The sequence below is a fragment of the Gymnoscopelus microlampas genome (assembly GCF_963454915.1).
Source record: "Gymnoscopelus microlampas genome assembly, chromosome: 8".
Classification (NCBI taxonomy): Eukaryota; Metazoa; Chordata; class Actinopteri; order Myctophiformes; family Myctophidae; genus Gymnoscopelus; species Gymnoscopelus microlampas.
The window spans coordinates 40,670,187-40,696,986 of record NC_139945.1 but is presented as its reverse complement, the minus strand read 5'-3'; the positions used below and the strand labels follow the sequence as shown (position 1 = coordinate 40,696,986).

General features: G+C 40.5%; 1 protein-coding gene across 1 annotated transcript in view; it reads left to right on the top strand.

Moving 5' to 3' along the window:
• Positions 1-4,443: 4,443 nt before the first annotated feature.
• The window catches only part of slco1c1 (solute carrier organic anion transporter family, member 1C1), a gene marked incomplete at both ends in the record, with an annotated part of 41,032 nt that continues 18,675 nt past the window's right edge, over positions 4,444-26,800 (top strand). The window contains 2 exons of the mRNA XM_084064672.1: positions 4,444-4,539; positions 18,308-18,449. Of these exons, the coding sequence (XP_083920798.1) occupies positions 4,444-4,539; positions 18,308-18,449 (238 nt within the window). The remainder of the gene's footprint in view (positions 4,540-18,307; positions 18,450-26,800) is intronic.

Here is a 26,800-nt window from a genome sequence, read left to right as displayed (position 1 = left end):
TGTCTGTTCAGTAACAGGAGTCTCCATGTCTCTCCAGCTCTTTATAAAACAGAAAATGCATTTTTGTTTCAGTTTCAGTTTAATTTCCAATTTTATCCAATAAGGATAGAGAACTCAGTCAGGATACAGATTAAACAAGTGAAATTGGAAGTAAGAAATGAGCTGACAAAATGGGAACTGGAACACTATAAAAATGAAGCTGATAAATGGGTACTCTCTTCTGATTGGCTGAAATATTGTCACCTACCAAAAAATGTATTTTCTGTTTATTAAAGAGCTGGAGAGACGGGGAGGCACGTGTTACTGAACAAACACTCTATAGCAATGATTACTATCAGAATATAGTGCTTTAACCTTTTAACAAAATACTTTTTGTTTTAACCAAAACATATCACTTACCCTACCTTTAACAGAAAATGCATTTTCAGTGCTCTCTCCTGATTGGCTTAAAGTGTGTCACCTACCAGACAATTTACTATATTCTGTTAACTGAAGAGCTGGAGAGACCCATGTGACCGAAAAAAAACGCTCTGTAGCAATGATTACTATCAGAATAATAGTAACCTTTTAACAAAAAAAAAATATATATAGGGCAGGGTAAGTGATGCCGTTGTTGTGCTAAAAAAAAATAGAGCCTCAGTTTGGAGTTTTTCCTTTCCTTTATTTAGTGTGCCATTTATTCCTTCATTATCAGAAAACGCACATTTGATTATTATTATATTTGATTGATTTGACCTTTTATTTATGCAGGTGCCATTGAGATATTCTATCTCTTTTATGAGGGATCCCTGTTCAGGGTATAGCAGCAGTGGTGAAACTTACACAACATAAGCATTTACATAAAAACAGAAACATTCAAATAAGTCTAATCTATATTTCAGTTAGTTGACTGTTATTTGCTGCTTAGGTGTTCAGTCCAGTTTGGAAGCTTTAGCACATGTACCTAAGTAGTTCTTTGTCAGGTAGGCTATCTGTTTATCTTACCATGGCAAATGTTCTGGACTGGAATACATACTGTAGATATATAGATAGACAATTTACAATTTAAGCATTTACCAGATGCTTTCTGAGCAACAGGGTAAATTGGCATATACTGTAAGTAGAGTGCAAAGAAGATAATTAAGTGTCTCAAAGTAACACGATATAGGACACCTGGTAAATATCAAGCCTAGCATCTGTCTAAACATCATGCTATCTAAATATCTAAATGATGTATTTCACTTACAGTAGCATTTGTGGACAAGCAAACAGTATATTGTGTCTATCCAAAATGACATGTGAACAAGTAACCAACGTACAGTAGCCTACCCCTGCATAGTCGCATCTATCAAAAATCGGCAACATGAAGTGATACCAGGAATTAGTGCTGCTAGAATGCTAGGGTGTTTCCGACTGCAGGGCTGAGAAAAATGTGGAGTGAGTCTAGGACACTGGTTCTCAAAGTGTGGTCCGGGGACCCCCAGGGACCCTTGAGGGGGATCTAGGGGGTCACCAGCTAAATCTATTAATATATCATCAAAATCAGTTTAACCACTTTGTCTTTAACCCTATTTTATACTTATTCTATTCAAAAATAGGCAATCTAAAAGTTCACAACGCAAAACAGTATTTTGTAAAATCTTTGAAAAGCTTTAAATCATTTTGATATTTGAAGAACTCAAATCTTCTCTTATGGGTTTTCCTTTCCTGGCACAAAATATTTTGGCCAGGGAGTTTTAGAGAAGGGAGGAAAAGATGCTCTGGGTAAGGTGATGTTGGGTTTGGGGTGGATCATGTCCTGACTCCTGGAGGTAAGGACTTGGAGATGCAATGCCCTTGATTGAATTGTGCGTCATTAACCCAGAAATCGGGGTTGGGGCTAATCCCCAGGAATGGAGCAAAGGTCTATAGTTATTATTAGCCAATATTAGGTCTATACTTTCAGCCTTTTTTGATGCCTTTGTACAGGAATTCTCAAGATAAATAAAGGTTGTTGTGTTTGGCAGTGGTGTAGGTTTTAATGAGGGTAATAATATAATAATAATAAACTTTATTTGTATAGCACTTTTTAAAACAATGTTACAAAGTGCTTGAACAATCAAAACAGCAATCAAACAACAACAATGCAATAATGCAATAACAGTCATAACATAGCAATGACAAACAAGATTTATCTCAAGGAGTTAAAAAGGCCATTCTGTATAAATGGGTTTTTAAGAGGGATTTAAAACTCGTTAATGATCTGGTTAACCTGAGTTCCTCTGGAAGGCTGTTCCAGAGTCTGGGGGCCTTTATGACAAAGGCCTGATCTCACCAAACTAGCCTAATGAATCTCCAGTAGACACCGACCAGATGATATAAGGGTACGCACTGGCACATAGGGTTCTACCATATCACAGCTACGAGCTAGCTGCTAGACCATTAAGAGCTTTAAAAGTTAACAGTGAAATCCTAAAATTTTCCTGAAGGAGACTGGCAGCCAGTGAAGTGCAGCTAAAACAGGTGTTATGTGCTAAAATCTCCTGGTACCAGTGATGAGCCTAGCTGCCGGGTAGTGAAGAAGAAGAAGAATCAGAAGAATCAACTTTATTGTCACATCACAGGTTTACAGGTGTTAAGAAGTAGGACGGTGAAATGTTGTTTTTCGTGTGCTCTCTATCATTTTGTAGTTTTTGTGAGAAGAGAGAGGAGAGAGGTAGAGTGAAAGCAGGAGAGAAAAGAAAAACAGGTTAGAAATAGGCCAAAGATCAAACATCAAAGAATATATACATACTGTATATACACAGATAGCATGAAGCAGGTATGCACATGATGTTTAGACCATTTGTATCATATGCTGCAATGAGGCGAGGTAAACAAATGAATAAATCAGTGCATCAGTGCAGTGTACAGTGTTTTTAAGGTGCAGTTTACTAGACCAGTTTGTTTGTGCCGCATGAACGGCACAAATTGTTTGATTGATTGAAATTTTTATTAGGCAAAAGAATGTAAAACAACACAGTTACATTTATAATACTTTTGTTTAAAAGGTCCGACCAAAAAAGTCCTTGCGGACTTGTTTCCGTTGGGGTCCTTGAATTAATTTCATAGACAAAATGAGGAAGGTAAAGAAGGTAAAGAAGGTAAAAAAAACACATAGTTCGCAAATAGGTAAATCTGCTTCAGGTAAAATTATTCCAGTGTGGCAGGCCAGTCCGGTGACAGTCGGACTGGCCTGTCAGTGGTGGTAGTGAACTTCACAGTACTGTTTTCTTCTGGCCTGGTTTATTTTGATTCTTGTCGGATCGTTCATGTGCCTGATTGTACAGGGGTAGAAGCTTTTTAGCAGCGTGCTGCGTGGCCCTGTAGCCGTTTTCCATGCGGCATAATCTGAAAAAGTTGCGGTGGCTTGGGTCATTGATGATTCCTCAAGCTTCGCTGACACAGCATTCGTCGTATGGGGCTTCATGGGCGGGAGGTCGCATCCACTGATAAGCTCGGCTGTACCACAACCCTTTGCATTGCCTTACAGTTGAGGTCAGTAATGTTACCATAGTATGCAGTGATGCTCTCTAAGGTACCTCTGCAGAAAGTGCTTAGGACTTTGGGGCCCATGTCAGCCTTCTTTAGTTGTTTGAGAAAATAGAGGCGTCCACAGTGATGTGCACCCCCAGTAATTTGAACTCTCTGACGCTCTCCACCGCCGATTTTAAAATGGTAAAATCAACAAAAAGTTGCCATTTTCAAGTAAAAATTGGGCGGTCAGTCTTGCCCGGGCCCTTTGGATAAAAAAGGGCCCGGGCACAAAAAGAAAACAGCTTGCCAGTCACAATAAAATGCATAAACCACAGACTCTCTACGTCAGAGGTTCTCAAACTATGGGTCGGGACCCCAAGTGGGGTTGTGGGAAGTCGAAGGACAAAAAAAAAGACAAAAGTATCCTTCCCATTAAGTCTTTTTAAGCTCATCCTGAGGATGCATTTTCTTTTTCTTTTTTGTTTTTATATATTTGTATTAAGGTTCTGGCCACATATGCTTCCATTTACAAATGTTTACATAAACATTTTTGTGTAGCTTTTAAACTACCTTGATAGGACACAATATACACAGGAATCAGAGTTGTAAATGCATTTTATGTGTGTGTGTGTGTGTGTGTGTGTGTGTGTGTGTGTGTGTGTGTGTGTGTGTGTGTGTGTGTGTGTGTGTACAAGAGCATATACAAAAAATTGTGTGTGTGTGTGTGCGTGCGTACGTGCGCACGTGCGCGTGCGCGCGTGTGATGCTCGCATGTGTGTGAGAGAGAGTGCGCCTTTCACTCCTCTGCTGTCTGCAAACATACAGTATTTACTGTATGTTTTTTTGGCTGAGTATAAGAAGTGGGTCACATGTGTGAATTATCCATTTGCAGGGTTGCATGCTTCGATGCCAAGACATTGCATTACAAGTGAGACTTCGGCCAAAGAGACACAGAGCAGTCCCTGGAGAATGGAAGTGGGAGCAGAGCCTGGCCGGACCATAGAGAATGGACGTGCTGACACCATGAGCAGACCACCACGCTCCTCCTCTGGCTCAAGCCTAAAGGTACAGGAATAAAGATTTATATATTGTCGTTGTCGGTAGGAAATGTAAAATGTTTTTACTTTTATAGTGAAAAAAAGATTGCAGAAGATTCACAACCCTACTAACTGTAAACCACATTGTTTCAGAGGACAGATAGACACTAATAACAAATATAATATAAATACTGTATAAATATAAATTCCACTGACCAAAGTCATATTGTTCTCATCTGGACTTTACCAACCATAGCCTAGTTATTTCCAACAACTCAAACAAAATATCTATAAAGTAGGCCTACAATAATAAAAGTCTTTGGCTTTGATGCTTAGATTAGATATAGGCCTATTTGACAGTGCAGAAACATAATTGCTTTGATGCATGTAACATTAACGAACATCAACGAGCATCAGCTGGACATTGAAACAAAAACAAAAAAAAACTCATGGGTACCCGATGCTAGCTGGACATAGACACGCATCTCCCCTCTGCAGTGCTCTAAACTGACTGGAGTCGGTTTAATTGCTTCCAAAAGCCCTTGAATATGATGGAAGACATGATTAATGATTACTGTGATTATGGTAAGCTTACATTAAATACATTTCATATCACACACCATACAGTAAGAACTCCTGTAACTTTCACCAAAACTAAAACTAAAATAAATAATAATTAAAAGAATATATATATATATTTAAAAATATGACAAAATATTGCGATACAGTATGACATCACAACGATACATGATCATACACTGCAGCTCGCTGCTCTAACTCTGACTAGTCACACACAGCTCTGCTGTACATGTTTCAAAGTGGACAAGGTGCATGCATGTGTACACTGCACAGGGCATTCACTAACTAGTTCACATACAGTATGAATATTGTGCATGTGTGTGTGTGTGTGTGTGTGTGTGTGTGTGTGTGTGTGTGTGTGTGTGTGTGTGTGTGTGTGTGTGTGTGTGTGTGTGTGTGTGTGTGTGTGTGTGTGTGTGTGTGTGTGTGTGTGTGTGTGTGTGTGTGTGTGTGTGTGTGTGTGTGTGTGTGTGTGTGTGTGTGCGCGCACGCGCGTGCGTTTTGGGGGCAGGGTTGCCTGTGGATATGTCTGAATCCGCAGCTGCATGTGTGTGAGACCACCCTAACACACTTTCTATCTTTGCTCACAGACAGATGCAGCATAAAATAACTGCAGCAAACTTACATTTATCATGGGCTAGTGCTCGGGATCAGCTAGGTAGCGTGTCAACCGCATAAGACATCAACAATTTGGGTTCCTGGTTTGGAACCTGCGCTGCATGTCAGCAGTGTTAATTACTAAAACTATGACGAAAGATGTTTGACGACCAACTTTTTTCACTGATGAAAACTAAGCAATGATGACTAAAACTATGACTAATTTCATCCACAAATAAAAACTAGACAAAAATATTAGGGAGGTATGGAGAAGAGATCCAGTAGAACTAAGACAAGCCCTTTTATGCTTGGTTGAGCGCTCCGAAAATAGCCGATCTGCACGCATGTGTCACAGCGCGGCGTGTTGTGAGCTTGTAGATCGGCTATTGTCGGCATGCAGCTAACGACGCCATCACGGCCCACCAAAAATACATTTTAGTCAACTAAAATCTTATGAAATTTAGTCAACTAAAACTAGACTAAAACTATAAAATTTCAGTTGATTAAAATATTAAATATAACTAAAACTAAATGGAATTTGCCCTCCTCTCTGCCCTCACTTTCCTGTCACTCTCTAAAAAAGAGCCATAAAAATAACCTTAAAAATACATACATACATACATACGTGTACATACATGTATGTACATACTGTCCATACAGTACATACAGTGCATACGTGTACATATATACAAACATACATATTATGTAGTCTATGTACAGTATGTGTATGTGTATGTACAGTATATGTAACATACATTTCCTGAAAGCCGTTAAAGCATTGGTGTAAGTTAATGCTTCAAGTACATTGACTTTGCAATGTCTACATACTGAACTAGAAATGGATGCTCTGCGGAGCACATATCTCTGCCAGGATGACTTACAGGCCTCTGTAAGTCATGGGGTGCAGCAGTCAGGACCTGAAGAAAATGGCCTTTCTGCAACATTTGGTTCAACATTTTCCACACAGTATGTGGTGCCCCGATGGGCAGAAGTGAAAGCGATTTTGAAGGTACGCTCTATAGAGGGCTCTCAACATGCAATTCCAATTAAATGACACAATGTGTATACAGTATAAGTAAGCAAGTAAGTAGGTTGGAGTGGCTTATTGTCGGTAAGGGACGAGAAAGAGGGTCTTTACCTCGTACACAGAGTTGGTGGTGCACTGGTGCTCGAGATCAAACCCAAAAACTTGTGGTCCAAAGGCAAGTGATCGGACTGAGCTACCCAGTGTATAATTTATCTATTTTAATTTAGAAGCAATTTTGTAAACTTTGTGAAGGGAATTTATTTTCAATGTGTGATAACAGCTTTTAAATGGCCTGACTACAACAATCCACTTCCTTTGTATTGTGCATATTTAGGTGGAATGTAGAGGAAGCTTAGATAATTTATCAAAGGGCCTCCTCAGACTTCTTCCTCATACAGAAAAAACACCCTTCCTTTGTTACTAGTTTGAGCATTTTTTTCCCATTACACACTTATTTTCCAAAGCCTCTATGAAATATATGAAAAATATATATACCGGCCTACTTTGAAAAGATGCAGGTTGGGAGCGATGCAAGTTGGGAATGTATGTCCCACCCATGCAATACTCATTGTACTTGTACTTGTTGTCTGAGTACCGTTGTACCCATTGTCAGAGTAAACAGTGCCGTACCCACTATACCATATGACTGATCTGGTAAATATGGACATACGGGAGTTCCATTGTACACTCTCCCACTTATATTGGCGCAGCAGCACAAGCGTGGTGCAAAGACAATTTGGGACGGGTTGACCTATCAGGGTAGCCGATGGGTAGCCCCCCCCCCCAAAAAAACAACAACACACACATTGTGTTTTTTCGGTTCTTGGAAACTGTTGGTCCGATCCAATTCACACTGCACTGCACACCCCCGGGTCATCTGGGACACACATGCCAAGTTTGAGGTCGCTCGGTTTGAGTTACAGTATATCCGGGACAGACAGACAGACAGACACAAATACCTGTATAACTTACTACTGTATATAGAGAGTTGCCTTAAAGGAAGAGAGAACAAAGAAAGCCACCTGTTTGTGACAAACAAATCATGTTGTTGCCATAACAAAAATGAAATGTATCATTGGGTGCCACTTTGATCTCTTCGGGATGATTGGAGGAAAAGAAGTCGGCCATGTATATCATGTAACATACGTTGTAATGTCGTTATTTAGATCTTTTTTGTTGTTGTTAGGGCTCTTTCCTTCCTTTCTTCCTTCCACCTCTGAGAACATTTTCAAACGAAAAGTAACATGAAAGTTAGCGGGTCCCCGATAAGATCTAAGACCTGTTGTTGTCATTTTATAAGGATGAAAGTGATGCGAAACAATGGTGTTAAAGAAGCTTATAATAATGCAGTTTACAGTAAGTGAAACTAGAAAGACTTTCACTTGTTCTCAGGATTGTTTGGCTCCTTGATCTGCTGGGTGGGGCATGGCACAGCTCTGGCCTACTGATTGTTCCCTAATCCTGGGCTAAATTTCACAATGTAATTCTCTTGCTTTTTATTTCTACCTGTAGTACAACAAGGTTGTGCAAGAAAATCCCATTGAACCAGAGTTTATTGTTTATTCCCAGCTTTTCCTGCCCACTTCTGGGTGTAAATTATTGCAGTATATTCTGAGGTACGTATTGTACATAATTTACCTTTGGTGAATCAGGTTTCAATACTCACAGGGCTCTAACCCCCAATTCACACCAACAGTGTCAGTGGTTTTCCTCTTAATAAATGTTTGTAAAGCATCTGAAACATCCACATCACCTTTGTGTGTATGCCTACCCGACTGCTGTGGGCTGTAAACAGATTGGTTTGCAGTTTGTTTTCTGTTAAGACGTTTTTTTTGTGTTTCAGTCAGTCATATAGTCTGGTTTTATTTGGGTTGTATATAACTGCATAAATATGTTTAGGAATTATTATTCTGAAAGGGGGATATAGCCTACTTTATTTCACAGTAGGCCTCCACACGACGAAGAAGCTGCCGTGTATCAAATTAGACCATAATTTATCAATGCTCAGACTGCAGTAATCATCCCATGACACAGTGAATTATGAAACGGTCTGAAACGTCTCACCAACCGTCTCGCCAGGCACGTGTTTGTCATCTCCTCATCTGTCTGTTATATTATCAATCACAACGTTCTTACGCCAGGAATGAGTCATAATTGTGACCTCTCTCTCTCTCTCTCTCTCTCTCTCTCTCTCTCTCTCTCTCTCTCTCTCTCGATTTATTTCTATCAGTAGTTAGTTCTAGCCTGGCTCCAGCCCCTGAATCGCTAGCCTCGCATTCAGGGTCTGGTGACGCTTTAGGGTTTTCTCTGTTGAACATCTAACCAGCGGCCCGGCCCAATAGGGATTGGGATAATCCAGTATGAACCAATCGCCAAAGAGTCCCACTTTGGCCACACCCCCATCTCAGAAACTGCTGCACTGAGAGGGCATTCAGACTGAATAATGGAGTGAAACGAAATGAAAATTCAGGCTGAGTGTCAGGCTAAGTTAGTTCCAGAGGGAACTATTCATGCCATGACAATAATTGTTTTGGGAGTGCTTGTGATTATGCAAAGACATAACCAGCTCATTCATGAACGTCTTATTACCAGAAATGACATAAATACATTTGTTAGAATAGTCATAATGTCTAATGGTAACTTACTTTGGATTCGATATGGCTGATGTATGGGTTTGTCAGTAGTGGTGCCAGCAGATTTTTATTAGGGGTGCTGAAGGGGGGGGGTTGATTATTAATTGGGGTTGTCCAAATCCAAGTTTTAAACCCTGATGAATTAGGCTACTTGGCTATTGTTCTAAGATTATGGAAGCATATATGATTAAATTAAATCCCCCCTTTCTCTCTCTCTGTCTGGTATAGGCAGCGAAAAGCAAGACACATCGCAGATTGTAGCCTTTGATGAACTGATATACAAACTGTACACAAGGAATAAACACTCAGGCTTCTAGTTAACATTACGCGGGGATGGGGATTTGGATGTGTTTTAACACAATGTGTTAATAGCGTTTTTGAGTTCGCTGGCTCCCGGGTTGCCAAATCATGTGCATGAAACAAGCGCTGGTGTTGCCACATCCGTGAAACAAGCGGACCATGACGTGCGCATGGTGCTCATATCCCCCGTCGGGTATGGTCTAGTTCACAATAATAACAAAAAAGAGAAAGAAAGTAGGGTAGGGTGAAATAGAAAGATTATCAAATAAATCGATAATAAATATGAATAAACAAAATAAATGCAAGAACTACCGAACAAAGTTCTGAAATGTACCTCCAACGGTCTTATGATGTCATTTGTTCTTGTTGACCTACCTGAGCCGAACAAAGTTTGGTTAGTTTGGAGTGTGCTGCAGCCATTAGGGCTCTATTTTGGGGAAGGAGGCAAAGCGGTGTTAGGTGCAATCAGTGGTGTGACATATTAGTTGTAGCCATGGACTTTTTGTATATTCAGGATCAGAGAAGAATATACAGCACCTGCAGCGCAATGGAATGATGGGTTGGATTAGCCAAATGACCATTCTTCATTACCTTTTAGAGCAGCTGAGAACGGCACAATGGCATACTGGTAATTTCCTTCTGTGGGAGTTGTCATAACTTGTCAAGAACAAATCTAGACTACCAAGAGCAGATGATGTAAAATGAGCATGGGAGGAAATAACAAATGCAGTTAATACATCTGGCACTGGTCCAATGAGAACCATTTGTCAGTGTAATATATGGTTCAATGGTGTCCAGTGACGAGCCAAATAGAACCTGGCATGTTGTGTAATAATCTGTTGACCAATCAAGATGTTTATGAAGGCAAAAGCTATATGTCAGCACCTGTCAGCAGGGCTTGTTGGGAAGGAGGAGTAGGACGGAGGCTCTACATGCGATTCCGATTTGAGTATGATTGGATGTTGCATGCATGATATGCTGTTGTTTGTAAGAAATAGTGCGCACATTTGTGAAGGGAATTACAGGCAAACAGTAAGAGTATCAAACGCCAGTTTGACGGCCATGGTGCCGATTTGAAAGATTTGAATTGAAAAAAGTTTCACGTTGCTCAGTCCAGGCGAGATGAGCTACTTACAGACAGATGGGCACATGCAGGACAGACTGGGGCAAAAACATAATCCCTGCCCCCGGACGTCAAGGCCTGGCGGAGATCAAATATGTCATAATCCAAGTCAAATGATTGTACATTGATGTTTAATGAGAATGCAAAGTCTCTAACACATGTTTATACTCATGTGAAGAGGTCTACAGTATGTCACTCATATTTGCACTTGTAGTGTAATCATTTCAGTTCAGAAAACTTATGCTGCATAAGGTGTATGTAGCAATTTCTTGATCATTTCTTCGTTATTTGTAAAGGTGTGTTCACCGCACAGTGATTACATACAAAATCAATGCAAACATGCGACGTGGTGCAACATTGAATCGAGCTGTGCAAACAAGGCGAAGCGGGTAATGCAAATTAAGCGTTTTGTTGCTACGGAGACTTCGCGCCAAAATCCCAACTGAGGCGACATTCGCTTCACTATTCACGTTTCGACGTTGATGTTGTTCTCTAAGATATACCTTGAAGATGGCCAGTTGACTCCTTGATTGATCCAGCTCCGATCGACCAGGAACCAGAAACATGGAAAAGACAACACGCAAGCCACTGGAGAGGTTCCTGTGTACATTTTCTATTTTGTGTCTGAAAACAAAACAAGCCCCCGAATTGGTATTTCAGTCAAGAAACTGTATTCTATAATCCAGACGTGACATCTTACAGAGTGGGGAGCTTCTGCTCAGTCGTCCTGGGCATTACAGCTGCCGGGAAGGAGAAAAACACACACTCAGTGTGTGTTTTTGACAGCTTAATTGTAAACGATCAAAATATTTTATTCATGAAAGAGAACATGTACTCTAGTTGCTCAATCTTTCTTATTTTCACACATAGATACAACTGCTAGCTTGAAACTTTAGATTAGATTTGGGTACTCCTTTGTTTTCCATAGTATGTGTAAAGTGATTGACAGCAAGCATTCACGAAAGGGGTGATTAGTTGAACACTTTCGTCCCAGCGGAACACCCTGCGACCAAAATTACACTATTCAAGCGATTAGAAAGATATTTCCGTGTCTGGTCTGAACTCGGCTTAAGAACTGGTCACCCTCTGCTTCACTTCATAAAGCTGCTACGAAGTTTTACAGGCAAACTCATTGTGTCGACAAAAGACTATCCATGTTTCAATTGACATGAGGGTATTTGATGATAGAATTTTTACATTTTTGGAGGAACTGTTCCTTTAATTTTCCAAGTCCTCAGAACAAAATGCATGTCACAGGTCTCAAGGGTACAAGTACTTTCTTCCATTTTCACACAGCTTAAACAGGAATCCCTTTTTAGTCCGCACTAATCACTGTAAACCCTCTAATGTTTAAACCATTAAGAACACATGTTGAACATGTTTAAATTATTAATCTTAATAAGATTTCTCACAATGACTTAATGATTATCTTAAAAGTTGACTACCAATGTTTTCTCTACCTAGACCCATCACTTTTCTTAAAGTACTGTAGCAGTGGTCTGGCATATTTAGCCCATTGACTACGACACAATGCAACACAATGCAGACTACGAAGATTGCATTGTGTTTCACTCCAGGTTTCCCCTACATAAATGATATGGTAAAGAAAGGAAATCAGTGTAATGTAAGAGTAGTTATAGATGTGCACGACACACCTCCAGCTAATGCACATGTGATAACCAGTTAGCAGTACCATTAAGGTTTATGATAAGACAGATTGATGTGAAAATGACAACAATCTGATGCAGCCAAAAATGCTATCACTGCTGGATTTGAGCTCAGCACATCCTATTAAATAGACATTTTGCGCTCTGTTTCTCCTAATAGAATAGACTTTATTTGCCATTTGCACAAGTGCATAAGAAAATTTGGAGCTCAGCTCCCAGGGTCAGCATTTAAAAAAAGACAGAAAATACAGACGCGACAGAGAAAACATACGTCCTACAATCCTTCATATATCCTACCATACTCTTTAAAAGGCAAATAGAATAAATAAGTACTTCATAGTCTAAAAGCAGTGCAAATAATAGTGCAATTCATCTTATCATGATCTGTCATGATTCAATTAATTTGTTCTGATTCAGTTCATCTGTCATATTAATGTCCTTGGCTACTAATCGCACAGTGGCAGGAAGAAAAGCGCGTTGTGTGGGCGGACGTGCTCTCTGGCCTGTGCATGGTGTCATGGGGTTACAGCAGTAATAGTATCAGTCAGCTGCTTCCAATTCCTATAAATTATCATTGCGTGGTTTGACACTCAACTAAGCCCTAACTAAAGCCCTTTATCATCAGTTAATGTTATAGGCAAGGCACGTTTATTGCACATTTATGAAAGGACATAAAGATGTTTTTGCATTTTGGCATAGATGTTTTCTCCTCTCTGTGATGCCACCGCCATCACAGTATTGGATTAAGCTTCACTAAGCTGTATCTAAATTCGTGTGGAATAGGAAACGTCCACGTCATAAACTTTCCTTATTACAGCGAGCCAGAGTGCATGGCGGCCTTTCGTTGCACAACTTCAAATTATATTATTGGGCCTTCACCCTTCACCCCCTTTTAACATCTGGTGCCAGAGGTTTATTAAAATATTATACGTTCAGTGCCTGCATTTCTTCCATCCACTTACGTTGATACGTTTCGTGCTGTAGAAGCCCCGACGCGGAAGTGCATGTAAACAAGCATGCGTGCGAGACGGCGGAGGGTCCCGACTAACGCCTGGAACAATAATATTACTAACGCGATCCTCCATTGCAGAGTGAACGCCGATCGAAAACGGCTCACTTCCACCACGTTAAAAAGAAATGGAGATATTAAGCTTTTAGTGAAGGAGTTAACATTAGAGCGGCCGACCGGAAGGATTTTTGACATGGATCCACACCCGGCCTCTCCTTCTCAGATACTCCTTGGATGATCCCAAAGTTTCGTTAGAGCGCCCCCCACGTGGCCCCACGTATAAAAATAAAATTGGATCAAAAACGGTCCGGACCGTTTGACTCGACAAGACGACAACCAAAGTTTCTTGGCGAGAGCTTGAGGAGAGTTTGGTACATCCTATTGAATTGAGAGATCTTATCTATTCAAACATAACTATTAGTCAATGCAAAGTTCACTTTGGGCCAATCATTTCTCAGTTATTAGCACTGTACAGAAAAAAACTTACACATTGATTTAAAATGGAATCTCTTTTCCCCAGTGTTCAATAATCAAGGACTTTTGTTGGATGGATGTCCCATTCGCTTTCCTGGATGGAGTTCCAAAGGGATTCATACATTGGGGGATTTATTCGATGACAATGGTTTACGTTCATTTTATTTTTGTGACACTTTTATTTTTTATTCTATTTACAACCGAGATCATCCATGAGAGCGTATGGTGCTCCATGGTAGACATCCCTTACAATGCACCCTTTGTGATGTTAGTAGATCAAGAGGTCTTGTTTCCACATTATATGCATTTTTATTAGAATCTAATTATGGGTCCCTAGCTGTAGATACTTTATGGAGGAATGACATAGCAAATTGGATCCTGATTTGTGCTGGGACACAGTTTGGTCTACTGTATGTTACGACCCCCTGTCTAGGGGAGGGGAGCTAGGTGACATAATAATGGAGGACAACAGCCGTTTCAAAAATGAATTGTTTTTATTTTCATTTCTGAGCAGAGACTTCAAGCTCTGTGCAAAATGACTTCAGGGTGGCGGTTTACAATTTAGTAAAAGGGCTAACTAATAAATACAAATATTACCCCTAACCTAAATCCTAACCAAAAGGAAAACAAATTCTAAACTTACTTACCTAACTAAAGAAACACATAGGAATAAAGAGGGAATGGTTAAACCAAATAAAAAGGATCAAACACCCCTACATGGTGCGACAATAAATGAATACAATGAATTAATGAAATGTGTAAATATATACAAAGTAACTTCAACTGAACAATACAGACCAAGAATGAATGGGAATGATACTGAGGGCGAACTAAGGACTAAGCAAAATCAACTCAACAAACTAAACAGAAAATAACAAGCTACAAGGGTTTGGGGAGACCAGAGGGATTGAGTCTCAGCTACTAAAAACCAAAAGGCATGGCCGAGATTATGTTTTGCACCCCGTCCTTGTGCGTGTGTGTGTGTGGTCCGATTTACGTTTTTACCCATATTGTAACTGCACCGATATGTGTAAAACTTAGTATGCACACTCCCTAGAGGCCAAGGACAAACATTTGCCCTGCATTTTTCACATTTGCCTTTTATAGCACCACCAGGAGGCCGACTTATGTATAACATTTTTTTTTATATTACTCCAGCATCCGATTGCTGTGATACTTTTCACGAACATTCGCAGTACGTTTAGGAACAAATGCCACCCTTTTAACATATTACACAATTATTAACAATTATAGCCCCACTAGGAGGCCGATTTTTGCAAAACATTTCTTTTTATATTACTCCTAAAACCTTTGTCCAAACATCACGCAAATCGGTACACATTATCTTTATAGTCAAGTTATCAATATGGCTTTGTTACTTTTGGAAGTTGATATTACACCTTCTCCATCTTTATTCATTTTACATGATGTGTACCAGCTACACCAAAACTGCACACACAAGCACATCTTCTTTGCTGGATTAACAGCAGCAAAGAAGATGGTGGCTACGAGGTAGAAACCTCCTCATACCTTAACATTTCGTCAATGGGCTCTAATGTTTTTAGATATTGTTGCTGTCCGGCAGAAACCTTTACGTCTGTGTGTTGGTAAAAACAATATTGAACCAATGAAAAGTATTAAAAAGTGCTTCTGACAAAACCAGCTAACTCCATTGGATCCTCAAACTCTATGCTAAAGCTAAACCAGCTAACTCCACCAAAGTGGGGTGGAGTTAGCTGGTTTTGCTGACTCCAGGTTCCACCCCCTTTTGACCTCCAACCTCATTGTGAGCTTGGAGGTCCATTCAGCTGTTCTTATCAATGATGAACAAAACCTCCTAACTCCACTTTTTGTTTTGTTTTTTTCATTTCCTGAAAAATGAACATTTTGGAGTTGGTTTCTGCCGGACAGCAGAGATATAATATATCTAGAACTGTTAACGGCGAGATTACATGGAGCAAACAAGAAAAACGTTAACGTATGGTCTAGCATTGCAGATAAGCTATATGGACATGATTTAGGCTGTCCTTACACAGTGGTATAACTTTGCACAGGTATGCATGGTGAAATCTGGGATAGCAACACTTCTGCATTTAAAATTCTACTGCGCGTGCATCTAACTCTATGGACACTCTATTGGACCCAATATTGGCATAGGATAATGGACCCGATTTGGTACTTCCAGCAGACTTCCAGGTGCTTCAAATGCCACTGAGCAACTTTCATTGAAATGAATAGCTGGGGGCGGGGCAGTCTGCCCTCTAGATATATCTAGAGGGCGGACTATATGGGTATGAGTAACTATATGGGCACAGTACATATAAACTTGTTTTATGGATCAGGGTGACACATGAACATGAATCCTCAATGAAGCACAACTTTCCTCTGTCCTTATCCAGTGTGACTTCAGTCAATGCAGCCTTTCATACAGTTATGGATTAGAGTAGAACGATCAGCACATCAAATAGCTTCCATTCATTTTATTTTAATCAGAGAAACAAACACATACATACACACACAGTTGACCACAATGTTCTGTTATTTGATGATAGAATTTTTACATTTTTGGGGGAACTGTTCCTTTAATTTTCCAAGTCCTCAGAACAAAATGCATGTCACAGGTCTCAAGGGTACAAGTACTTTCTTCATTTTCACACAGCTTAAACAGGAATCCCTTTTTAGTCCGCACTAATCAGTGTATATTATATACACCAACAGCATCAGTAGCTGACACCTAACTTTATGTAAACAAATTCACAGTATCTTCTATATACAGTAGGAACAGCTCAAGATTAATTAGAGTGCAAGAAAAGGACGAGGATTATCATAGCACTATTAGGCCAGTCTATGATGTCAGTATTATGAGCTGATCCGACCATATATGGGGATTTGTGTTTTTATAGATATTTTTGGAGAACTGGCAGTAAGTCAACTTAACACAACGCACTCCCCAGCTCCTCTGCGATACATATGCAGAGGACAGATACAGATACACACACTCACAGACATTTTGTGCTTTTATTGTACGACGACTCAATAACGATGCAAATTGGGATACAACGATGCAACTTGGGAATACATGCCATAAGCGCGCACACACACACACACACACACACACACACACACACACACACACACACACACACACACACACACACACACACACAGAGAGCTTTGCAGTGCAAGTCACTTACGGCATGGCTCCTCTATAGCCATCTACAAGAGGGTCTCTGTTTGTGTGTGTGTGTGTGCGTGTGCGTGTGCGTGTGCGTGTGCGTGTGCGTGCGTGTGTGTGTGTGTGGGACCCATCAGTGCCAAATTGTTTGTGCACACTGCCTGCAAGCCAACGTATAGATCCACGTAACGTGTTTCCTTATGGCATGCCTCTGTAGGATGCTGGCCGTCTGTGTGTACACTGTACAGTGTCTGTCTGTCTGTCTGTTTTCTGGACCTAATCTTGCAAACCGCTGGACCGATCAGTGCCATATTTCGTGTGCATATGAGAAGCACGCTGAATGATGCTGAGAACTGAATTTACTCCATGGGATGAAATAGGTCTCATTATTATCATTGTATGCACACAACTTCACAGAATGCACAGAAATAGGCTTTTGAAATAAAGAGCTCCTCACCACCACCACCCAACCCCCTTTTCCCACACACACTCATTTGAATTCATTTTCAACTTCAGTTCATACATACACTGTATGTTCTTGATGCCTATTTGCAAATGGTCTTTTATAGTGAACTAGCCCATACCCGGGAGGTACGCACCCAAACTATATGCAGACTTTGGGACCACAACCGTGACTACAACTTTGCACCGTTGATCCAGCTCTCTCTCTCTCTCCTGGCATTCTTTCTGCTGTTGTGTTTGGAGACTGTAGCCCAGAAGCCAGCTCAACTAAACGTCGGTCCAGGCTATGGGACTGTGCCCACATCTGCTCTTTATTTTCTACACACACGTAATATACACTACAGCAACAGCCTTGCTGGCTGTGCTTCATGGCTTGCGTTTAAATCAAAGTTCTTTATAACATTGCTGAGCAAAACAGAGCTGGCTCTGCTGCTGTTCTCTCTGCCGTTGTGTGTGTATACTGTAGCCCCTGAAGCTAGGTCCACCCACCGTGTCCGGCTGGGTTATAGGACCACGACCGCGGCTACAGATCTTATAGCCTGACTGACCGACAGACAGACCGAGGTTTCCTCATTTTATAATAGGATAATACATATATTAGGGAATGATCGAAGCATCTCTTTGGGATAATAGTAAAATCATTTGCTTGTTATGTCCTTCCGCATACTAATCTTTCTTTCTTTCTTTCTTTCTTTCTTTCTTTCTTTCTTTCTTTCTTTCTTTCTTTCTTTCTTTCCCATCTCTCTCCAGATGTTTCTAGTGGCTTTGTCCTTCGCCTATTTTGCGAAGGCTCTGTCGGGAAGCTACATGAAGAGCACAATAACTCAGCTGGAGCGACGGTTTGACATCCCCAGTTACCTGATAGGTGTCATTGATGGGAGCTTCGAGATAGGTGAGTAAGCCTGCCTGTCACTGCTATTATTCTCTTCTCTCTTGTGTTAGCAACATATGCGTCATGGACTCCCCTCTTCTCTCTCTTTCTGTCTTTTGGAGTGAAGTGTGAATGGGTCACAGAGGCATTCAAGGTGTAAATAAGGGATTCATCAGGCTTCTGACAAATGCATTTGTGTGTTTGTGTGTAATCTTGTTTCATGATGTGCCACATTGCCTATCGGGGACGTGCAAGCTGTGAGATTTCTTTCTGCTGTGGGGAGTAGGGGCTAGAATATAAGAGATAATTATGCCATATCCCTTCCATATTATTCTATTAATCCGTCTGTCACGAGTGTGAACGTTGGAATTGACTTGATTCATGTGTTTGGCTTCCCTTGCATATTACACCAGTTTAACCACATTAACTTTAGCGTAACTATTTGTAGGCGAACATTCTGCAAAACAAAGGATCACAACGCTACAAGTGTTCTTGTAGATCTATCTATCTATCTATCTATCTATCTATCTATCTATCTATCTATCTATTCTTTTCCAGTTAAGATATTTAGGGTAGAGGGGGGGAAAAGAAGGGGGCCTAGTATAGACCCCTGGAGGACTCCAGTCAACTACTATAAGTATATAGCGTTAAAGTGGTTAAGATTTACAAGACCTAGTTGCAGGATCAATGAGTAGGAGAGTACAGTATGCTAAACTGAGAAATGCCTTTTTATTTTGTTGGCAGGAAAATAAAATGACCTGTGATAAAAAGGACAGAGAGGGTGATAAGCCATATCAGCCCTACAGCTGATAACAGGTATCTGCTGTAGGGCTGATATTACAATAGCTGACCAATCAGTGCAAGCTAAAATGCCACCACACGGTGAACTGTCACCGTGCAACTTTGCTGTTGAAAGAGCACATATCAAACATGGGCAAAAATTGGCTGCCACACTTTTGCTGTGGATAGTACTGTATGGTCAAAAACTTCAATGTTTCACAGAATGTCTGTATACCAACAAGCGCAAGGCCTGCCAACAGCATGTTCTTAGCTAACTCCTTCCCCACACTGTCAGGAAATCCCAGCAGCACTACCATTTATTTCGCTAGGCAGTACCTCATTTACAGTAATGTTAATGTATATTAATGATACATTATTAACTTTGGGATAATATTATCTAGGCCTGTTACGTAAAATAAAGCAGTCCTAGCAGTTTGACTAGAACAGTCAGTGTCTGTTCTAGTATATAAGTCATACATGACTTGCTGCATGAGTGGAGATCTAAAGAGTTCAATTCATGCAAAATAAAGAATATAATCCAAACATCAAAGCATAATGATCAAACACCCCTTCACCTCATATTTTAGTGACATTGAAGAAGGCAAGTTGGCATCTTGATGATTGTATGGTTGTTGTGATAATATATGATATGAGGCCAAACAGAGGTGCAGTGTGCTTTTTTACCTTAGGGAGGTCCTCGCATTCACTAGAGGAAGTGGCTGATGTAAAGAACTCCAGTGCAGTCAGAGGTTAACATCCTGCCAACCCACCCCTGTCCTCAGCCCCCATGTCTCTTCCAGTAGAAGCTGCTGCTCGTGCGTGGCAACAGGCTGTTTCCATAGGACTGTTGCCACAGTTACACAGAAGCAGAGCACCGCAGCAGATAGAGAGATAGAAGGGAGAGAGAGAGAGAGAGAGAAAGAAAGAGAGAGAGAGAGGGAGAAATATGAAGAAAAGAAAGATGAGAGGACAGGAGAGTAGGCAATGGGGAGGATAGGAAAAGTGAGAAGAGGGAAGTACAGTATAAGAGAGCAGAGAACAGTGTGCTGGAGATGGTTGCTAATCTCTGCAAGGATCATACAGTATGCAGATGAGCCTGCTATGTCAACCACAGCAGGTACTGTATGTACATTGTGCATCTATATGCATGTGTACTGTATGCATCACCTTATGTAAACATCCCTCCATAAGCTGATGCCCAAAATACAATCGCACAGTGTGTACGACCCACTTTTGTCTATCGTCTCACTCCTTATTCACTTGGGTTTGAGTACTGCCTTTTTTATGTTTTACATAAGGTGATGCATACGTATGTACTGTATCTATCTACCATATGTATTCTATCTAGTATATTATCTACTCCTTCCTAGCTCACACCCACTCTACTGATTGTCTTTGTGTACTGCTGTGCTCTTGAGTACAAATTGTCCTCACAACCAACGAATCACACAGAGAAGAATAACAATCACACACAAGCACAAAGTTCTCAGAATTACTTTTCTCAGTATCTCTCTCTGTCTCTCTTGACCAACCTTTCTCTACCTAATGAGAACGGAAAGAGGGTTCTAGTAGCGGGTAGGGTAGTATAAGAAGAGGACATCATCATAACACTCATCACTAAAATAGAAAAGGGTCTGGCAACGTGGCTTATTGTGTCTTTCTAGGACACATTCCTGGATCAAAGTAAAATGAACAGTGGTCAACTGAAATGACACTCTCATCCTGCTCCATTGTCCTCCAGTGTTCATGGGCAACAAAATGATCATTTATGTGTTACTCTAAATTATGGATCCCAAATAGGCGGCCTAGTGCTAGAGCCAATTGTGCGGCCCGAACCAACCCCTGTCATATTATTTGCACAACATTACAAATTAAAAAAAAACACCAAATGTAAAATCCAAAAGAGTGCTGCTCTATTTTGACTGCATTTCACACCATATATCATTTATATAATAAGCATTATTAACCAGGTGCAATTGTGGTTTAATGAGGACATTATACATTATTTTCTGCCTTTTCACTACAAACAGAGCTTTAATCTTTTTTAATTTGCATTATTTGTATTTGTATTTAGCTTATATGAATGCAGATGCACTAACCACTTAAGGTTTTATTTGTATTTTAAACATAAACAATTTAGTTATGTATAGGGTACTAGTGTTGTAATACATTTTACAAATAAACAATGTTTACTATGGTGACTACAATTTGGCACATGCACGAAGGTACATAAACAGCATTATGCACTATGCATTTGCTCAAACCACCATACAAGGACGTTAGCGTGAGTGACCTTTGGATCAACGTGCAAGCTCAATTCAAAAACATGAGAGCTACTGCAATGATCCAACTCACAATGTTCCCCTGCACGTATATGAGTCATGTTTTCAACAATGAACTCTATCAATGAACATCTTGACCAGTGCCTCAGGATTGCCACAACACAATATATACTGACATCAGAAGGATTGCCTCATATCATGGCTGTCACTACTTAAAATCCATCTCTGTCTATCTCTATCTTCCTGTCTAATTCTGTCTAATTGTGTGTGTGTGTGTGTGTGTGTGTGTGTGTGTGTGTGTGTGTGTGTGTGTGTGTGTGTGTGTGTGTGTGTGTGTGTGTGTGTGTGTGTGTGTGTGTGTGTGTGTGTGTGTGTGTGTGTGTGTGTGTGCGCGTGTGTGATTGAACACTGAGAAAGAACATGGGAAAATGGCTACTGTGGGAGGATGAATTTCAATATGAACCACTCGCTGCTGTGTCAAAAAATCCATTACTCTTAAAGCAGACTGTAAATGGGGTGTGTGAGAGAAAGTGGAAATTAGAAACATTTATTTAAACATTTACTTTTATGTTTAATCCTAAAACATTGACAAACATAGTGTGAAACTGCTGCGCTGTAAAGTATTAAACCAAGTGTAACCAAAAACTTGACTATCACAACTATTATGCTGTTTATTTTGAACATAGTGACATCAGAACTGGACTTACTGAAATATTATGGCCACAGTTGCTTTTTTATGGCTCAGGAGGCACTAATTGCTACAACAGGTGCGTTATCATTCATTCATAGCATCATTATGCTGGTTTTCTCTTGCAGTGTTCTAAACTGTGCTTGGGTTGTAGTTGGTAAAGGGTGTACTCGGAATTCAGAAATCAAAAGCGAGTACTGAAGCCAAAACAATGTGAGAACCACTGCCACAGCAGTAGTGTCACAGAACGCATGTCCACCAAGTTTTAACCCCTTGTAACAGAGAGGACCTCTGTTACTATGTTTGCACTGCATATGGGCACTTTAGGTATTGGCACTTTATTAATTTGCACAGTCGTATTTTGCACAGTCCTGATTTTATTGTTGGTTGAATACATTTTAACTGAACATTTGTTTTCTGTCTTGTTGAGCTGGCCACTCACCTAATTAGTTCGACTGGGGAAAGAAATGTTTGGTGGTCATCAGGATGGGCAGATCGATGCAATGTGTATAATGAAGTGCAATAGTGACTTAAGTGCAAAATGTATAAGAAGTGTAAGTAATAATATGTAATTGTATGGAATATTCTGTCCAGTATAATTGGGCTGGACCAAGTCAGGATGGCAAAGGGGGGTTGTGATGTGTTTTAGAGTTGCTTATGGTTGTTGTAGTAGTTTAACCTGACGCTACCAGATCCAAACAGCTTGCTCCACACATTGTTTCACAGTCTTGAGGAACCTGGTTACTCAATACCGCCACCTCTGGCAGGGTCAGGTTAGTAGTAGTTAGGAAAGAGTATTTTGTAGTTCAGCGAGACCTTTAATATACTTGTGGGGGTTAAGGGTATTTAAGTGTTTATGGTGTGTTTATTTATATATTGTATGTTTATTTATGTATTTATGGTATGCTAGATGTAGATTGCACCCCTTTGAATGGTATAGTCCAGGCTGGCTCATTAGCTAGCTGAGCAGAACATGCTTCTACTTGCCAGTTGACAAAAGACTGAGGGTGAAGAGTTTCAAGTGGCGTATTGCACCTTTTTTGTATGTTCTATGGTGAATAAATACACCTCTGGTTGCACCCAACTTCATGGCTCTGTACTGATTCCAGCCGCTAATACGGTCCCCTTCACACCCCTTCAATAAATTAGTAGACTTACAGTTTACGCAAGGCGAGGCAATAAATCTCTTTCTCTCTCTCTCTCTCTCTCTCTCTCTCTCTCTCTCTCTCTCTCTCTCTCTCCTGACCCAACTTTGAGGGAGAGAGAAAGTGAACACTTCAAGTCATACACTTTGATGGGCTGATGATAACAAGCTCACAACGCGTCGGGATGCGACGCATTGTGAGCTTGTAGATCTGCTATTTTAAAAAAAAATCTTACAGTAAACGTGAAATAATTGAGGATGTTTGAAACACTAACAACACAAATCTGGTACAGGGCTCCCTGGTACAAAGATGGGGGTTAGGGACCAAAAACAAAACATTTTCAGATGGGGGTTAGGGACCAAAACATATCCATGACATAAAAATAATTGAGAACCACTGGTTAAAATAATTTTAAAATTGTGAAGCAAGTCCAAATAAGCAACTACACTTTTTTTTAAAAGCCCCAAAAAACGCAATACCAATATTTACAAGCAACTTCAACGAAAAATAAGCCCAAAGTCGCATATAATAAGTGGATATGGCAACACTGGTTTGCAAAAAAGACGTAGATGACCCTACCTTCTTTCCATATACCTTGACCCTTTATATATGAACAGAAGTGAACGCCCACATGCCAATGGTCCTTTGAACTTGGTCTGTTGGAACGAGAGCTATCGCTCCGTTCAAAAACATAATTGGCACAACGAATTAACAATCAGACTTTGCAGATTACAAAGACATTTGAATGGCAGAAGTCCGTTCAGAATTATATGCAGTACCTTACGAGACTGTGGACATCATGCACTGTGTGCGCACTGTACAATGTACAGTGTAAACATACGTAAACATAGTAGTTAACTAACACCCAATTGGGACAGAATTAGAACTTTATTGTCACATGACAGGTTTACAGGTGTAAAACAGTTGAAATTCGTTTTTGTGCAAGCTCCATCGTTTTTGTTATTTCCACAAAAGAGAAAGGGAAGCAGAAGAATGGGGGGGCCGCAAGGGGAAGAGAGATAGAGATTTACACGTTGTATATCTAACCGGTGGTGATACGTACCTGAGGTAAGACATAAGGTGCGTGAGCATAGCAGCAGATATATACTGCAAGTCAAGATCTATTTCTTCTTTACAAAACACAATTCTGACCAACTAGTCACCACCCAGGGCAAAGGAAGGACACAACACTGGGCATCTTTCTTAAGTAGGTTGCTTTGAATGCTCCAAGTTCAGGGAGGAATACATGCAGACAAATACAGCTAGAGAGAGAGAGAGAGAGAGATGCTTGACAATGGGGAACTGACATTACGCTTTAGCCTATTTTGTGCAGAACTTACTAACTTAGTATGTTTTATAAACAACTGAACATGTGAAGTCTCTCTGGACCCAGCCTCACTGCAACAGAAAGCACAGGTTTCCTATCAACAGCACCTGTCCTTCCACTTAATTAACAACATGTGCTGCAGCTGCGCCTGTGAGCTGGCAGAGCCAGACCTGTCACCCCACCCACAGACGGCACCTAGATCACGCACCCCTGCCACAACAATACAATAATAAATTAACTGAATTAACCTTCATTCATGATTCGGTGGGGGGGGGGGGGGGGTGGCACCTCAGGACGGGGTGCGGCTGCACCCTCTGCACCCCTGCTTCCCGCGGCTATGCTGCTATAAGTTCTCATCTGCCATGAAAGAACTACAGGCCTGGTGTCTAAATGAACATTTGAATGTTAATGATAATGTTTCCCTCAATGACATACCATTGGACTTGAATGATATTAGGAATATAGAGCATTGCAAATTCTATGCTGATGACACAGTGCTTTACACACCATCACAAACAAGCACCCAAACTCTCAAAACATAATGATTTTCTCAACTAAAAAAGTGCCTCCATAAAGTTACATTATATCATACAAATATTTAGACCAGGACTTTTCTTTTAAAATCCATACTGTGTAACCGAACTATTAAAGAAAATCTCCCCCAAAAATCGAGTTCCTCTACAGAAACTGATTATGTTTTTCATATATCATCATTATCATTATCATGGCAGCCTCGAAAGCAAGGATCTGTTCTCCTCATCCATTCATTTTCTCTCCTTTTGAGCTAGCTGAACTCTCCGTTTAGGTGCCTGCTGGTGACTGCGGAGGCCAAGATGTGAGTAGAAGAGTCGGGGGAAGTCTGGGCACAGAAGTATTGGAGGTGGACGGGGTAATATAAGACGTTGGTGTGTTTGTTGACGCTTTGCTTCCGCTGGAATAGGATCATGCAAGCTACAATCAGCTAATGTATGATTATGGAAACGTTTTATATATGCATGTCTCAATCAGAACATTTAAGCCCCTGTAGCCTGTATACAATTACAGTATATTATAGTGCACTGCGCTTTGTTAAGGGAGAGGGTTTTCAAACTAACCATTGTACACTTAATATAATTCAGTAGGGTGGTTTTCTCTTTCCCTTAGAAGGAAGCATATTACTCTAAGTTCACAGTATACCGTATGTTTACAAAGCACTGCTTGCTGAACTACCCTTGTACCTGGCCAGGCTTATGTCTGTCAGGAGCTCAAGTCATTGTACTAGATCTCAGGATAGAGTTATGTTGGCGGTTCCACCAACCAGAACAAAACTGGGAAATACTACCTTCAGCATGTGTGCACCTTATGTATGGAATATCAGGAAAGTATGAAGCTGGATTATCTTGTTCCCTTTGATGATTTACAAGATTATTATCAGATTTTATGCTGGAAGAAACCATATGGAACTGAATGGCATAACATATTATTTATGTATTGTAAACCATTTATTGATACTTTGTGTCCAGGTAGCTCAGTCGTTAGAGCTCTTGCCTTTGGACCACACGGTTATGGGTTCAATCCTGGGCACTGCCAACTATGAGTAGCACGGCTTGGGTGCGGGAAGACGTGCGATACGTAATGGGGGCTGCTGGTAGGTGTGGTGTTCCACCTCAGCAATCCATCTCCCAGGGGTCTGGTGTATTGTAGAGGATGTAGTGGATGATACTGACAATAAAATATACATTTTCTACCTACCACGGGGCTCCGACAGTACATGGGCAATTCATTAAAACGTGTGTGTTTTACCGTTGACATGCCTGATTGTAGTTGGTGAAATAACCCAACTAAATGGAGAAGTGACATCCCGACATTTTCAGCTACTACTTCTCCAGGTTAGTATTAATATAAAATTGTTCTTGCAAGATGCTGTTTGGATATCTTTCCAAAAATAAATACCCTATAAAAACGATACATGAGAGACACATATCTGGGTATTTAAAACCTCAACGGATGCGTCTGTGATGTATATACAGTACCATGCGGCCACTTAAACTTTAGATTTCCGATGCTAGCACTTTTGACACACCGATGGAGTATATTATAGTATATTGTGGGTTGTATATTGAGATGGCAGGTATGTCACATTTAAAAGGACAAATCAAACATATGGGGCA